The following is a 14,208-nucleotide window of genomic DNA, read 5'->3' as shown; positions in this document are numbered from 1 at the left end:
ATTTAATTTCCCCTCAGGGATTAATAAATTATTTCTGATCTCATCTGATCTGATATTCCCGCTTGAAGCCAAACCACCGCCAGACGATGGACCCCTGCTGTTTTTCTTGGGAATTAATTCTTCCTTCATTTGTTACCAGAGTCGCACCTTCTTTCTCTCGTATTACCACTCGCACCACAGCTAACGTTACCCATGCTGCTACCTCTCTGCTGCGTGAGGGCGTATACGTATGTGACGTATGTAAGAAGGTGCGCTTGCTGTCTGTGAGAAGGAGAGACTAGAAAGAGTGAGAAGAGCCTGTAGTGTAATGCCCACAGCTAAAAGCAACTGTGTGAGAATGTATACTCCAATATCACCATATAGTCATTTTCTATATCGCACAGGGACAAACCCGCAATATATCCAGTATATTCCATATATCGCCCAGCCCTAATGTGAGATAACTTTTCTGAGAAACTGCATTTTCCAAACGGATTTAAAAATGTTCAGCATAGAGGACGTAGAGAGCAAAAGTTGAGAGACACAGTGGATGTTCCCGCACTTAAAAACACTTGTTTGTTGTAATAAATAGAAGTAGAACTATTTAGCATTATGTTTGTGTTCAATTACATTAAATGTGTTTATCCTAATCATTCCTGCCATTTAATTTGACACACTATGGCATTTTTAAAGTAATTTTTTTGCACACATAATATTGTTACCGTGGCCTTAATACTGTGATAATATTGTACTGTGAGATTTTGATGCCGTTACATCCCGAATAATTTAACTTGTGTGTTTTTTTTCCTTGTTATGGCTTAAAGTGTGTTCCTCGTCCAGGGGTCGGCAACCCAAAATGTTGAAAGAGCCGTATTGAACCAAAAATACCAAATAATAATCTGTCTCGTGCCGCAAAAATGTTAAGTCTTATATAAGTGTTATAATGAAGACAACACATGATGTAAGTGTCTATATTAGCCTACTATCAAAATGACTTTAAAAGTCTTATATACTGTGAGTGTTATAATGAACGCAACGCATAATGAAAGTGTCTTTATTAGCTGTATTAGCCTACTATCAAAATGACTTTAAACGTCTTATATAAGTCTTATAATGAAGGCAACACATGATGTAACTGTCTATATTAGCTATATTAGCCTTCTATCAAAATGTCGCAGGCTGACGCAAATCTTTGTTAACAGAAATGTTGAAATGTATTGTACACATTTTTACAACATTGGAAAACATTAGTAAAACGGAGGCCTCTCAAAGTGTGAGATAACTCCTGCAAATGACTGGCTTAGAATGGCCAAAGGTATAGATGTGTGTGTCCAAGTTAAAGGTATAGATGTGTGTGTCCAAGTTAAGGGTATAGATGTGTGTGTCCAAGTTAAAGGTATAGATGTGTGTGTCCAAGTTAAAGGTATAGATGTGTGTGTCCAAGTTAAAGGTATAGATGTGTGTGTCCAAGTTAAAGGTATAGTTGTGTGTGTCCAAGTTAAAGGTATAGATGTGTGTGTCCAAGTTAAAGGTATAGATGTGTGTGTCCAAGTTAAAGGTATAGATGTGTGTGTCCAAGTTAAAGGTATAGATGTGTGTGTCCAAGTTAAAGGTATAGTTGTGTGTGTCCAAGTTAAAGGTATAGATGTGTGTGTCCAAGTTAAAGGTATAGATGTGTGTGTCCAAGTTAAGGGTATATATGTGTGTGTCCAAGTTAAAGGTATAGATGTGTGTGTCCAAGTTAAAGGTATAGATGTGTGTGTCCAAGTTAAAGGTATAGATGTGTGTGTCCAAGTTAAAGGTATAGTTGTGTGTGTCCAAGTTAAAGGTATAGATGTGTGTGTCCAAGTTAAAGGTATAGATGTGTGTGTCCAAGTTAAAGGTATAGATGTGTGTGTCCAAGTTAAAGGTATAGATGTGTGTGTCCAAGTTAAAGGTATAGTTGTGTGTGTCCAAGTTAAGGGTATAGATGTGTGTGTCCAAGTTAAAGGTATAGATGTGTGTGTCCAAGTTAAAGGTATAGATGTGTGTGTCCAAGTTAAGGGTATATATGTGTGTGTCCAAGTTAAAGGTATAGATGTGTGTGTCCAAGTTAAAGGTATAGATGTGTGTGTCCAAGTTAAAGGTAAAGATGTGTGTGTCCAAGTTAAAGGTATAGTTGTGTGTGTCCAAGTTAAAGGTATAGATGTGTGTGTCCAAGTTAAAGGTATAGATGTGTGTGTCCAAGTTAAAGGTATAGATGTGTGTGTCCAAGTTAAAGGTATAGATGTGTGTGTCCAAGTTAAAGGTATAATTGTGTGTGTCCAAGTTAAGGGTATAGATGTGTGTGTCCAAGTTAAAGGTATAGATGTGTGTGTCCAAGTTAAAGGTATAGATGTGTGTGTCCAAGTTAAAGGTATAGTTGTGTGTGTCCAAGTTAAGGGTATAGATGTGTGTGTCCAAGTTAAAGGTATATATGTGTGTGTCCAAGTTAAAGGTATAGATGTGTGTGTCCAAGTTAAAGGTATAGATGTGTGTGTCCAAGTTAAAGGTATAGATGTGTGTGTCCAAGTTAAAGGAAGCGACAGGCTGTCTTCTACTAATGGTTTACTACAATCTTTGCAAGCTGGGTATAGTTTGCTGTGGTCTGGAACAACATGGCACACAAACAACTATCAGAAAGGCAATCTTTATTACATACTGACAATATGCCATGAGACATGCAAATATAAATTAAATACACAGAGGACATAAGTAAAGGAAATTAAATGAACTCAAATATACCTACAAACGAGGTATAATGATGCAATATGTACACACAGCTAGCCTAAATAGCATATTAGCATATGTCTGATTAGCACTCCAACAAGTCAATAACATCAACAAGCTCACGTTTGTGCATTCATGCACAGCATAAAAAGTTTAGTGGACAAAATGAGACAAAGAAGGATATACAGCGATATCATTTGTGTGAGGCTTCTTTGCACGTCTGAATTAGTTGCAGCAGAATAAGGTATAGTATGAATAAATAACACGGGTGAGGAGGAATACGATGGGTGCTGGTCTACAATAATCGGTTGGGTTAATATTGCTTCGCTTTAGGTTTTGCAAACAACTTCCCTGAAATCACTGTGAAAAGTTGACCGTAATAAAGCAAACAGGAGCATAGAAAACAACATTACATTATCAGACATACTGAGCAAATGTGCTAAGAAAATGAGCGTAATACTCAAGGTCAGTTTTGTGGAGAGTAAGAAATGTTTGAAACAGGAGTTTTCCGATCTGATATTGATATCTGTCAGATATCAACCAAAAAACAGGATTATATTGTCTGGCTTCTAAAATCTCCGATATGAGCTCTAATAGAAGCAGTCCTGCAGCATCTTTACTTGTGCAAAGATGAATAGCCAGTTAACATCTAAATGTCTTCCAATAAGCACACAAGGTGGCTGGTTTTTCTTTTCTTTTAGTTAAGTCATTATCAAAACATAAACATGGTAGGCTATAGGCTAGTAGGAGCTTGCAGCTACACAACAGCCAAGCACACAATAGCACCTGACGCTAGACATACGATATAACTATACAATACTGCAGTCTAAAATATACAGTATGTTCCAATACAAACAAGCTTCAAATAATTACACTTGCATATTATTTACAGATACAAAGTCTCTAAGGCAGAATTGTATTACAAAGCATCCAGTAACAAAAGTGTCCGCATTATTAAACCTACTGCAGCCACTGGGTGTCGCTAAGAAGGAAAAAAAAGTACCACTTTACCTCAACTTAAAGACAGCATACGTCAATTCCACATGGTTAGTAATAAATAGGTTAATGTTTTTATTCCTGTACAATTGTTCTCTGTTTGAGTAATTTCACTGAATCAAACCTTTTCTAGCATTCCACACTACAAAATAAAGTATGTGTGATTCCTACTCATATCGTATTGCATCGATATCAGTATCGACCACTACTCAATGTTTCAATATTGGTATTGTATCGGAAATAAAAAGGTTGTATCAGGACACCCGTAGGTTGCTTAATTAATATACAAAAGAAGCAATTAAAACATGCACAAATTGGCTGCGTTAACAAGCCTTAGTTTCAAATTTTGGATTTCTGGATTGGCTGAGAACATTTTGCATTATCTCACTGGTTAGAAATAAATACATAATCTAGTTAATAAAAATACTAACTCCAAAGTAAGCAACAGTTTTGTCCATTTCTTTATAATTGGTAGGCAAAATTGGACATTTTCATACTGACAAAACTTGCCTTGTGATGTCGGACATCTCAGAGTAAGGTTAAAAAAACAACATAAAAATGCATGACTGAAAATAATAGCAGAAGTAAGTGACTTCTTTTGGAAACCCGTTTCAAAATGTTTGCGTAACAGGGCTGAAAAACAAAATGTATTTTTCGTTTTGCGGAGATCTTGCGTAATCCTGCTGACCAAGAAGAAAAGTAAATTCATTGTCGGAGGTAATAATGCTCGGTTTTGTGGAAACTTAAAGGTGCTCTTTGCAACTTGTTCACACTTACATTTTTCAAAGCAAACAAATGTAACAAGAACACCGTTGACTTTCTGTTCGACAATTGTCTATATTTTTCACAATTACAAAGTTGATGTAATAAAACATTTTTACCGGCCCGAATAAAATGATTGATGTTTACGACGGTCACTCACCTTGTCTCGTCGACAGGGAGCGCGTGCACACATACAAAAACAGTCCAAGAGAACCAACAAACAATTTGCTTTTATGTTGTTGTTATAATAGAATATACATTCAACGACGTTAGCTAACGACACTCAATGTGTTACGTATGTAATTATGTCATTATGTAAGTACAAGGGCGGGACATACTGTGGAAAATACATTGGAAAGTTGGCAAACAGCCCATATAATACAACAACAAAGAGCAATAAAAATGTAATCTATAGTTTTTTGGAGATTAGTTTTAATTGTCCATTTTCCTTAGAAACATCGTACAATTGCTCAATCTTGAATTTCATCAAAAATGACATAAAAATGCGTTGGTAAAGCCAGTTTTGTTGAAATTGATTGCGCTGTAAAAAAAATTCTGTAAAAAAACGGTCATCTACTGGCAGCTGCGGCTGCCAAACGAAAACCATAAAATTAATGTAAAACATTGTAAACCAAATAATGATCAAAAACATTAAAGTTACAGAAATTTTCATGAAACGTTTTGCGGAAAAATATCGTAATTTTACAGATTTTTACTAAATGATTAAGATCAACCACCTTTAATAAAGGGATGATGCAAACAGTACAGCAGAAAAATACCTTTATTCTACAGAGTTTTCCCAAATGATTACGATCAAACACCTTTAATGAAGTGACAATGCTGGCAGTTCCACAGAAAAATAACATTATTTTACAGATTGTTTCTGAATTGTTAAGATCAACCACCTTTAATAAAGTGACGATGCAAACAGTTCTGCAGAAAAATACCTTTATTCTACAGCATGGGTGTCAAACTCTGGCCCCCGTGTAATTTCACTTGGCCCTTGAGGCGATATCAAAATTAACACTAAAGCTGGCCCGCCAATCCTCCCGGGAGTCTTCCAAACGCCAGCCAGCCAGCATAGTTCATCAACAGCGATACAGGTTACACTGAGGGTAGCCGAATAAAAAACTTTAACACTGTTAGAAATATACGCCACACTGTGAATCCACAACAAACCAGAACCCCTTGCAGCACTAACTCTTCCGGGACGCTACAAGGTGTAATTGTGTGTGTGTGTGTGTGGGGGGGGGGGGGGGGTGTTGGTGATAGCGGGGGTGTATATTGTAGCGTCCCGGAAGAGTTAGTGCTGCAAAGGGTTCTGGGTATTTGCTCTGTTGTGTTTATGTTGTGTTACGGTGCGGATGTTCTTCCGAAATGTGTTTTGTCATTCTTGTTTGGTGTGGATCACAGTGTGGCGCATATTTCTAACAGTGTTAAAGTTTTTTATACTGGCACCCTCAGTGTGACCTGTATCGCTGTTGATGAAGTATGCGTTGCATTCGCTGGTGTGTGCGTACAGAAGCCGCACTTATCTTGTGACTGGGTCTGAACGATGTTAGAATGGATGAAGAGCGGACGTGACGTCAGCTCGTAGAGGACGTTAAAGGTTCATTTGTTCAACATTGGCCCGCGGCTTTGTTCACTTTTACATTTTGGCCCACTCTGTATTTGAGTTTGACACCCCTGTGTTAGATTGTTAGTATGGACATAGACTTTTATATAACAAGCTACATATTTAATGAAAGATAATTACTGTCATTTTGCATGAATTTGAAAGTAATTTAAGAAAACAGAAAATGCTATGTATAATTAATTTGGTATTTTTCTGTAAAAAAAATAGAAATATACATAATTTGTCATTACTGGCATATTACTTAAAATAACAGGCGGATTGTTTATTTACAGATAATGTCTTAAATTCTACAGTTTTATAAACTATTTAAAAAAAAATAGAACATTTACAGTAGAAATTTAGAGTAAATTAATCATAAAAATAGGATTTATTTTTTTTTACAGTGCGGATAACTACACATAATCCTGCTTATGAATAAACCACATAGCATTGACAGTTGTGGTAAAAATAATGAATTTTGTGGAAACTAGTTACAAAAATGCTCCCTCTTGTTGTCCTCCACATTGAAACTTGTCTCCTCCTTTGTTTGTCAGCGTCTACCATCTGATGGCGTGGGGGGTGCCCTTGGTCATGGCCTCCCTGCCTCTGCTCAAAGGTTCCTACGGCCCTGCAGGAGCCTGGTGGTGAGTTGTTTTGCTTTGTCAGGCTTGCGGCGGCACATCAAGTAGAGACGCAGCTTTGGCCTCCTTCCAGCTCCCGGCAGGCTCCTTTTCCCTCATAAGACCCGGCGTCATAAAAAAAACCACAAAAAAAAGCGGGCAATTATCAGCTCATCTTTAAACATTTGGAAGCGCCTGCTCTTTGCGCTCTCTCTCTGGGGCGAGCTGGAGAGGCATCATTGTTTGTTTGGAGAGTCGTTAAGCGGCCGAGGGAAAAGACGACGGGGGCCAAGGAGAGCCGGACGTGGAATGAAAATTGGGACGGAGCCTTAATCTCCCAGGCTCGCCGCTCTCTTTTCCACTCTTGGCTTATTAATAGCCACAGCTGCGTGCACCCCCCCACCCCCACCCCCCCCTCCCATCCACCCACCCTCTCCGCAGTCACAAGCCTCTCTCTCTTTTCCTCTCTCTCTTCCTCCAGCTGGATCACAGACGATCACGTAGCCTGGAGATTTGGGATGTAAGTAGACCCTTTCAGCGCCGCCATCAAAGCCTGGTAGAGGGGGTCGGGAATGTGAAGGGGTTGCGTATCAGGGGAGCCTGCGGGTGATCCCCCCTCCCCTCCTCCAACCCTCGGCGTGGGGCTAAAAAGTGTGGGTTTTTGTGTGTGTGCTTGTCAGATTTACGGGAGTCGCTACTTTTGTGTATTTAAGTGTTCAGGACGGCTATGAAGGATTATTCCTGTCTGCCGCTTTCTGCAACCGGCCCTAAGTCTGCCAATCCCCCCCGCCCCTGTGCAAGACACTTAAACACACACACACACACACACACACACACACACACACACACACACACACGACAGCGCTTCGCTGCGGGCCAAGGTAATTGCGTTGCCGCTCGCGGCATCAGCAGGGAATCAATCTTTCTAAACAAATAAGCGCGCACGCACACAAGCAGGCAGGCGCACACACACACACACACACACACACACACACACACACACACACACACACACACACACACACACACACACACACACACAACATGCTATCCGCTGTGCTAAACGAGCCTGTGTCTCTTTTATCAGCGCTCCTCTGCTCCCCGGCTCTTTCTAGTTTTCCTCGCTGTTGTGGCCCAGGGGGACGAGCCGCTCAGAGGATCAGGGAATCATCATTAGCTCTAATTACATCAAACCAGATGAGAGATTAGAGGCCAAGGCAGCGCCCGTCAAGGAGGAAGCCGCGCGCGTGTTAAAAAACACGGCGGAGAGGCAGCAGCGGGAGGTGGAAAGGGGAAGGAGGGCGAGAGGTGAAAATGAGAAAGATGGAAGGCGCGACAGAGAGCGGGCGTAACTCAGCAGGCGAGGGAGCGGGATGGAGATGAGCCTAAGGGAAATGGATGATGGAGATGAGCCTAAGGGAAATGGATGGACCCGGTCTCGTGGCCCTCGCCGCGCAGTGTGTCTTCATCATGCGTAGCGTGCAGACGGCCCAAGCAGGAATGAGGCCTCGTGAGAGTAAGGAGAACTTTCAAGAGTGCGCGCTCCAGTTGTGCTGACTCACCGCTCTCCTCACGTTTTTGTTGACCCTGCTGTGCCAGGAGATGAGAAAAGTGTGTTCGCCAATGAATGCTAATCACCACCACGTAGGAAGCATTTATCTGTGGACATGAAATATTAATGCACCCCGCAATTTTAAAGTAGCGGCTATGTTGAGCGAGACACACTGCGGTTTGTTGACTGCTCGACAAAATCTTGGCTCCTCTGCATCAATAGGAATGAATATGCACAACACCTTAAAGGCCTACTGAAATGACATTTTTTTATTTAAACGGGGATAGCAGATCCATTCTATGTGTCATACTTGATCATTTCGCGATATTGCCATATTTTTGCTGAAAGGATTTAGTGGAGAACAACGACGATAAAGTTCGCAACTTTTGGTCTCTGATAAAAAAAAGCCTTGCCTGTAGCGGAAGTAGCGTGACGTAGTCAGTTGTTCGCTTCCTCATATTTTCCTATTGTTTTCAACGCAGCTAGAGCGATTCGGACCGAGAAAGCGACGATTACCCCATTAATTTGAGCGAGGATGAAAGATTCGTGGATGAGGAACGTTAGAGTGACTGACTAGAATGCAGTGCAAACATATCTTTTTTCGCTCTGACCATAACTTAGGTACAAGCTGGCTCATTGGATTCCACACTCTCTCCTTTTTCTATTGTGGATCACAGATTTGTATTTTAAACCACCTGGGATACTATATCCTCTTGAAAATGAGAGTCCAGAACGCGAAATGGACATTCACAGTGACTTTTATCTCCACGACAATACATCAGCGAAGCTCTTTAGCTACTGAGCTAACGTGATAGCATCTGGCTCAAATGCAGATAGAAACTAAATAAATAAACCCCTGACTGGAAGGATAGACAGAAGATCAACAATACTATTAAACCATGGACATGTAACTACACGGTTAATAATTCTCAGCCTGGCAAAGCTTAACAATGCTGTTGCTAACGACGCTGAAGCTAACTTAGCAACTTAGCAACGGGACCTCACAGAGCTATGATAAAACATTAGCGCTCCACCTATGCCAGCCAGCCCTCATCTGCTCATCAACACCCGTGCTCACCTGCGTTCCAGCGATCGACGGTGCGACGAAGGACTTCACCCGATCACAGATGCGGTCGGCGAGACCGAGGAAGTTAAGGTGAGTTCGGCGGCTAACGCGTCTGCTATCCATCTCTGTCTTCCTGGTTGTGTTGCTGTAGTCCGCCGCTAATACACCGATCCCACCTACAGCTTTCTTCTTTGCAGTCTTCATTGTTCATTAAACAAATTGCAAAAGATTCACCAACACAGATGTCCAGAATACTGTGGAATTATGAAATGAAAACAGAGCTTTTTGTATTGGATACAATGTGTCCCAATACTTCCATTTAAACCCTCGACGTCACGCGCATACGTCATCATACATAGACGTTTTCAAGCGGAAGTTTAGCGGGAAATTTAAAATGTCACTTTATAAGTTAACCCGGCCGTTTTGGCATGTGTTGCAATGTTAAGATGTCATCATTGATATATAAACTATCAGACTGCGTGGTCGCTAGTAGTGGCTTTCAGTAGGTCTTTAAAGCCAGGTTTGTGTGTAAAAGTACAATTCAGTCTGCAGTAGGTGGTGGTTCGGAGCTACAGAGGTCCACAAAATTGGCACTTCTGGGCAATATTGGAAATTAATTGGAAGAACACTTAAAAGCCAGGTTTCTTTCTAAGGCTACGGTCACACTGCAGAGTCAGATGTGCAATTCTCATTTTTTTTGGTCAAATCCGATCTTTTTAGTGGCGCAGTGTTGGCGCTAGGAATTTTCAAAATGCAGTCCCAGGGACCCCATGAAGTCATAAAAATGGGGTCCCACAGTAAACTTTTGGGGTCCCACATTTTGGTAATCGAAAACAAATGATAAAGGCAAGGCAAGGCAACTTTATTTGTATAGCGCTTTTCATACACAAGGCAGACTCAAAGTGCTTCACAGACAACAAAGTGAAATGAAAGAAAATAAAAGCAAAATTAAAATGCAGACAATAAAAATAAATAAATAAATATAAATGTATGCATTATCCTGTTGTATCTCACATTCTATATTGTGTTTTGGAAAAAGGTTGTCATAAACGTTACTTAATTCATTAAAAAATATATTACAAAAAGAAAACTCATTTTTATGCATATGTAAATATATTCAGTTATAAACATTCATTCACTTTCTTCTTTCCTTCATGGATCTAAACTTTACCGCTGCCGCTAGTTTTTACTATAATTGTATTTAATAAGTTGTAGGTGTATTTATTTCAGTATAAAAGTGGAAAAAGTTTTTTTCTTCGGTCATGAAATTATGATAATGGTGTGCCAGGGCATACATACATTATTTATATAACGCTTAAATGTCTAGAGCAGGGGTCTCAGACACGCAGCCCGCGGGCCAAATGCAGCCCGTGAGACGTTATTTTGCGGCCCGCACCTTAATATGAAAATGTTATGTTAGTGCGGCCCGCAATTTTTATATGAATGGCGCTTGACAGCGTCATACTTGGCAAACCTCCCGATTTTTCCGGGAAACTCCTGAATTTCTGGGCACACATTCTCTCGAATGTCGGCCGATTTTCACCCAAACAACAATAATAAGGGCGTGCCATGATGCCACTGCCTTTAGCGCCCTCTACAGCCTGTACAAATAGCGTGCCAGCCCAGTCACATGTTGTATTTGGCTTCTGTACACACACGTAAGTGACTGCAAGACATACTTGATCAACAGCCACACAGGTCACACTGAGGGTGGCCGTATAAACAAGTTTAACACTGTTACAAATATGCGCCACACTGTCAACCCACACCAAACAAGAATGACAAACACATTTCGGGAGAACATCCGCACCGTAACACAACACAAACACAACAGAACAAATACCCAGAACACCTTGCAACCCTAACTCTTCCGGGCTACAATATACCCCCCCCCCTCCCATGCGTCGGGTGAGGTGGGCGGGGTTGGGGGGGCGTATGTGTGGTAGCCCGGAAGAGTTAGGGTTGCAAGGTGTTCTGGGTATTTGTTCTGTTGTGTTACGGTGCGGATGTTCTCCCGAAATGTGTTTGTCATTCTTGTTTGGTGTGGGTTGACAGTGTGGCGCATATTTGTAACAGTGTTAAACTTGTTTATACGGCCACCCTCAGTGTGACCTGTGTGGCTGTTGATCAAGTATGTCTTGCAGTCACTTACGGGTGTCTGCAGAAGCTTCATACAACATGTGACTGGGCTGGCACGCTGTCTGTATGGCGAAAAGGAGGACGTGACGACAGGTTGAAGAGGACGTTAAAGGCAGTGCTATCACGGCACGCCCTTAATATTGTTGTCCGGGTGAAAATCGGGACAAATTCGGGAGAATGGTTGCCCCGGAAGATTGTCGGGAGGGGCACTGAAATTCGGGAGTCTCCTGGAAAAATCGTGAGTGTTGGCAAGTAAGTATGTTGCTTGATATTTCCAAATGGTCACAGGGAGACTGAGGATCAAACCTGCAAGCATGTGGTTAGGGGCCAACCAACCTAACCCTAACTATCCGTGCTCAAATTCCTGAATTTGTGGTTTATGAATTTCACTCTTTAGTTGTCTTCCCGTTGAATTGAAGTTGTGTTTGAACACAGAAGTGACAAGTCATATATGACCAATCCAGCCATACTGCTGCTGTTATCAAGAGACTTTCAAATGGCTGGAAGAAAAAGGTTACTCCTTTGCACTAATCTAACTAACACGGTGCTTTGCGGACTCAAAGAATATTTCTAAATAATACAGTGGATTATTCCTGAAAAATGATTTTCATTTCTTGTTGAAGGGTTATTGGCTAGATTAGTTGGCAGGATGCACAGTGTCACGCCACCTTTTTGCTTTCTTGAGAACTTTGATGGTTTTACAGTTAGGAGTCAGACTATAGTTATATCTTAGAGTTTTTGGCGATTAAAAAACGGTTGAACAGATATTTTCGGATCTTTTTGGCAAATCCGTCAGGTCAAAGTTGAGTCGCCGCAATGGAGCGCTAACCAGGAACGACAGGTCTCCGCTGCACTCTCATCTTCCGCTGAGCGCTTCCATTAAGGCTTCTTTCATCCGAGCAGCGTCCTTCACATCACAGGGCGAGGGTGGGGGGGGAATTCAATCTGCGCGTGCCTCTGAAGATCTTTCTTCAAGTTCCAAGCGCCGTAGTCTTCCTGCCAACACCGTCTTTTTAGACATCTCTCCCGTATCCGCCGTGTTCTCTCTCTATTTTTAATCACCTTGTCCCTCTTTCTAATTTCTCTTCTTTCTGTTCCCGACCCCTTCAATCCTCTTGTCCCCCCCCACCTTTATTCCTCATCTTTGTCATCCCATGCCTCGCTCGGAATCCTCTTTTCTCCCCGCCTCTATTTGCCTTTCTTTCCATTCCCGTCTCGCTCTCGCTCTCGCTCCTACTGCGGGTAGCGCTCAGCTGTAGAGCAGGACTCTAATGGCAGATCATTATCATGCTAATTAGAGCACTTTGTAGCTGCCGCCCGTCATTCTCTCCTCCTCACCGCCACCGCCTCCTCGCCCTCCTCTTGCTGTCGTTAAAAATGCCACCCCCCGCCTCACTCCCATTCCGCTCTCCCGCCATCCGCCCACCCCGTCTCTCCATCATTAACGGGACGCGCGCTGGCGTAATTGGACGCTGTTTATTCCGGAGAGTGGGTTATTAAATCACACGGGGTGACGCTCGCGCAGGTCTCCCCCCTCGCGCAGGTTTCCCCCATCGCGCCTACCCTCACCCCTGAAATTCTTTCATCATTGTCCCAGCCATTATTGAAGCCATGTGCACGTTCGCACACACACATGTTCAAAGAGGCTCTTCTTTGTTTATTGACATTTCCTAGCAGACTTGTGAGGCAACGCATAAAAAAACAGCGTGGCTTCTCTGCAGCACGTTTCCTGCTGTGAAACGAGCGCCGATAATCCCGGATTCCCTCGCTTTTTGTTTGATGAAATGCGGTTTTCAGTTTGAATCGGAATTAGATTTGTCTTGTAGTTGTTGTTTCAAGTGGCGGTTTTCTGTTATCCGTCCGCGCATTCGGATCCTGTAAAATAGTGTCGCCGCTAACCTTTAGCTTTTAAAAGGGGAATTATTTTGAACTAGGCTGTCAATTGTTAAGTAATTATTAATGAAAATGATTATCGATTAAAATAAACATGCAGTGATTTTCGTTTTAAAGGAGACCAAAGTGTGTGAAATCCGAAGCAATTTTCACCTTAAAAAATGCAGTAAACCTCGATCTACGTACTTAATTGTTCTTCAACATGATTCGCCAACCGAAAAGTTTGTATAGTGAAGCAGAGTTCCCCATAAGAATATAAATAATTGGTTCTACCCTCAAAAGAGTCTCTACTATAGTAAAAAAAAAACTGCACACTTTCAATACACTATAATACAACATTACAACAAACTTAAAGGCCTACTGAAAGCCACTACTAGCGACCACGCAGTCTGATAGTTTATATATCAATGATGAAATCTTAACATTGCAACACATGCCAATACGGCCGGGTTAACTTATAAAGTGACATTTTAAATTTCCCGGGAAATATCCGGCTGAAACGTCACGGTATGATGACGTATGCGCATGACGAAGTCAGTTAAACGGAAGTTATGGTACCCCGTAGAATCCTATACAAAAAGCTCTGTTTTCATTTCATAATTCCACAGTATTCTGGACATCTTTTGCAATTTGTTTGATGAACAATGAAGGCTGCAAAGAAGACAGTTGTAGGTGGGATCGGTGTATTAGCAGCGGACTACAGCAACACAACCAGGAGGACTTTGTTGGAGAGCAGACGCGCTAGCCGGCGACCTCACCTTGAATTCCTACGTCTCCGGGCCGCCAAACACATCGGGTGAAGTCCTTCGTCCTTCCGCCGATCACTGGAACGCAGGTG

At 41.8% G+C, this 14,208-nt stretch overlaps 1 protein-coding gene across 3 annotated transcripts in view; it reads left to right on the top strand.

Annotated features, from left to right (window-relative positions):
* The window catches only part of si:dkey-100n23.5, a 178,324-nt gene that overhangs the window by 48,278 nt on the left and 115,838 nt on the right, over window positions 1–14,208 (top strand). For all 3 annotated transcript variants that reach the window (XM_062061738.1, XM_062061737.1, XM_062061739.1), the window contains exons 7-8: window positions 6,655–6,744; window positions 7,202–7,240. In XM_062061738.1, coding sequence (XP_061917722.1) covers window positions 6,655–6,744; window positions 7,202–7,240 — 129 coding nt within the window. The remainder of the gene's footprint in view (window positions 1–6,654; window positions 6,745–7,201; window positions 7,241–14,208) is intronic.

This window comes from Entelurus aequoreus, linkage group LG10, assembly GCF_033978785.1.
Source record: "Entelurus aequoreus isolate RoL-2023_Sb linkage group LG10, RoL_Eaeq_v1.1, whole genome shotgun sequence".
Lineage (NCBI taxonomy): Eukaryota > Metazoa > Chordata > Actinopteri > Syngnathiformes > Syngnathidae > Entelurus > Entelurus aequoreus.
This window is presented reverse-complemented; position numbering and strand designations above follow the sequence as displayed.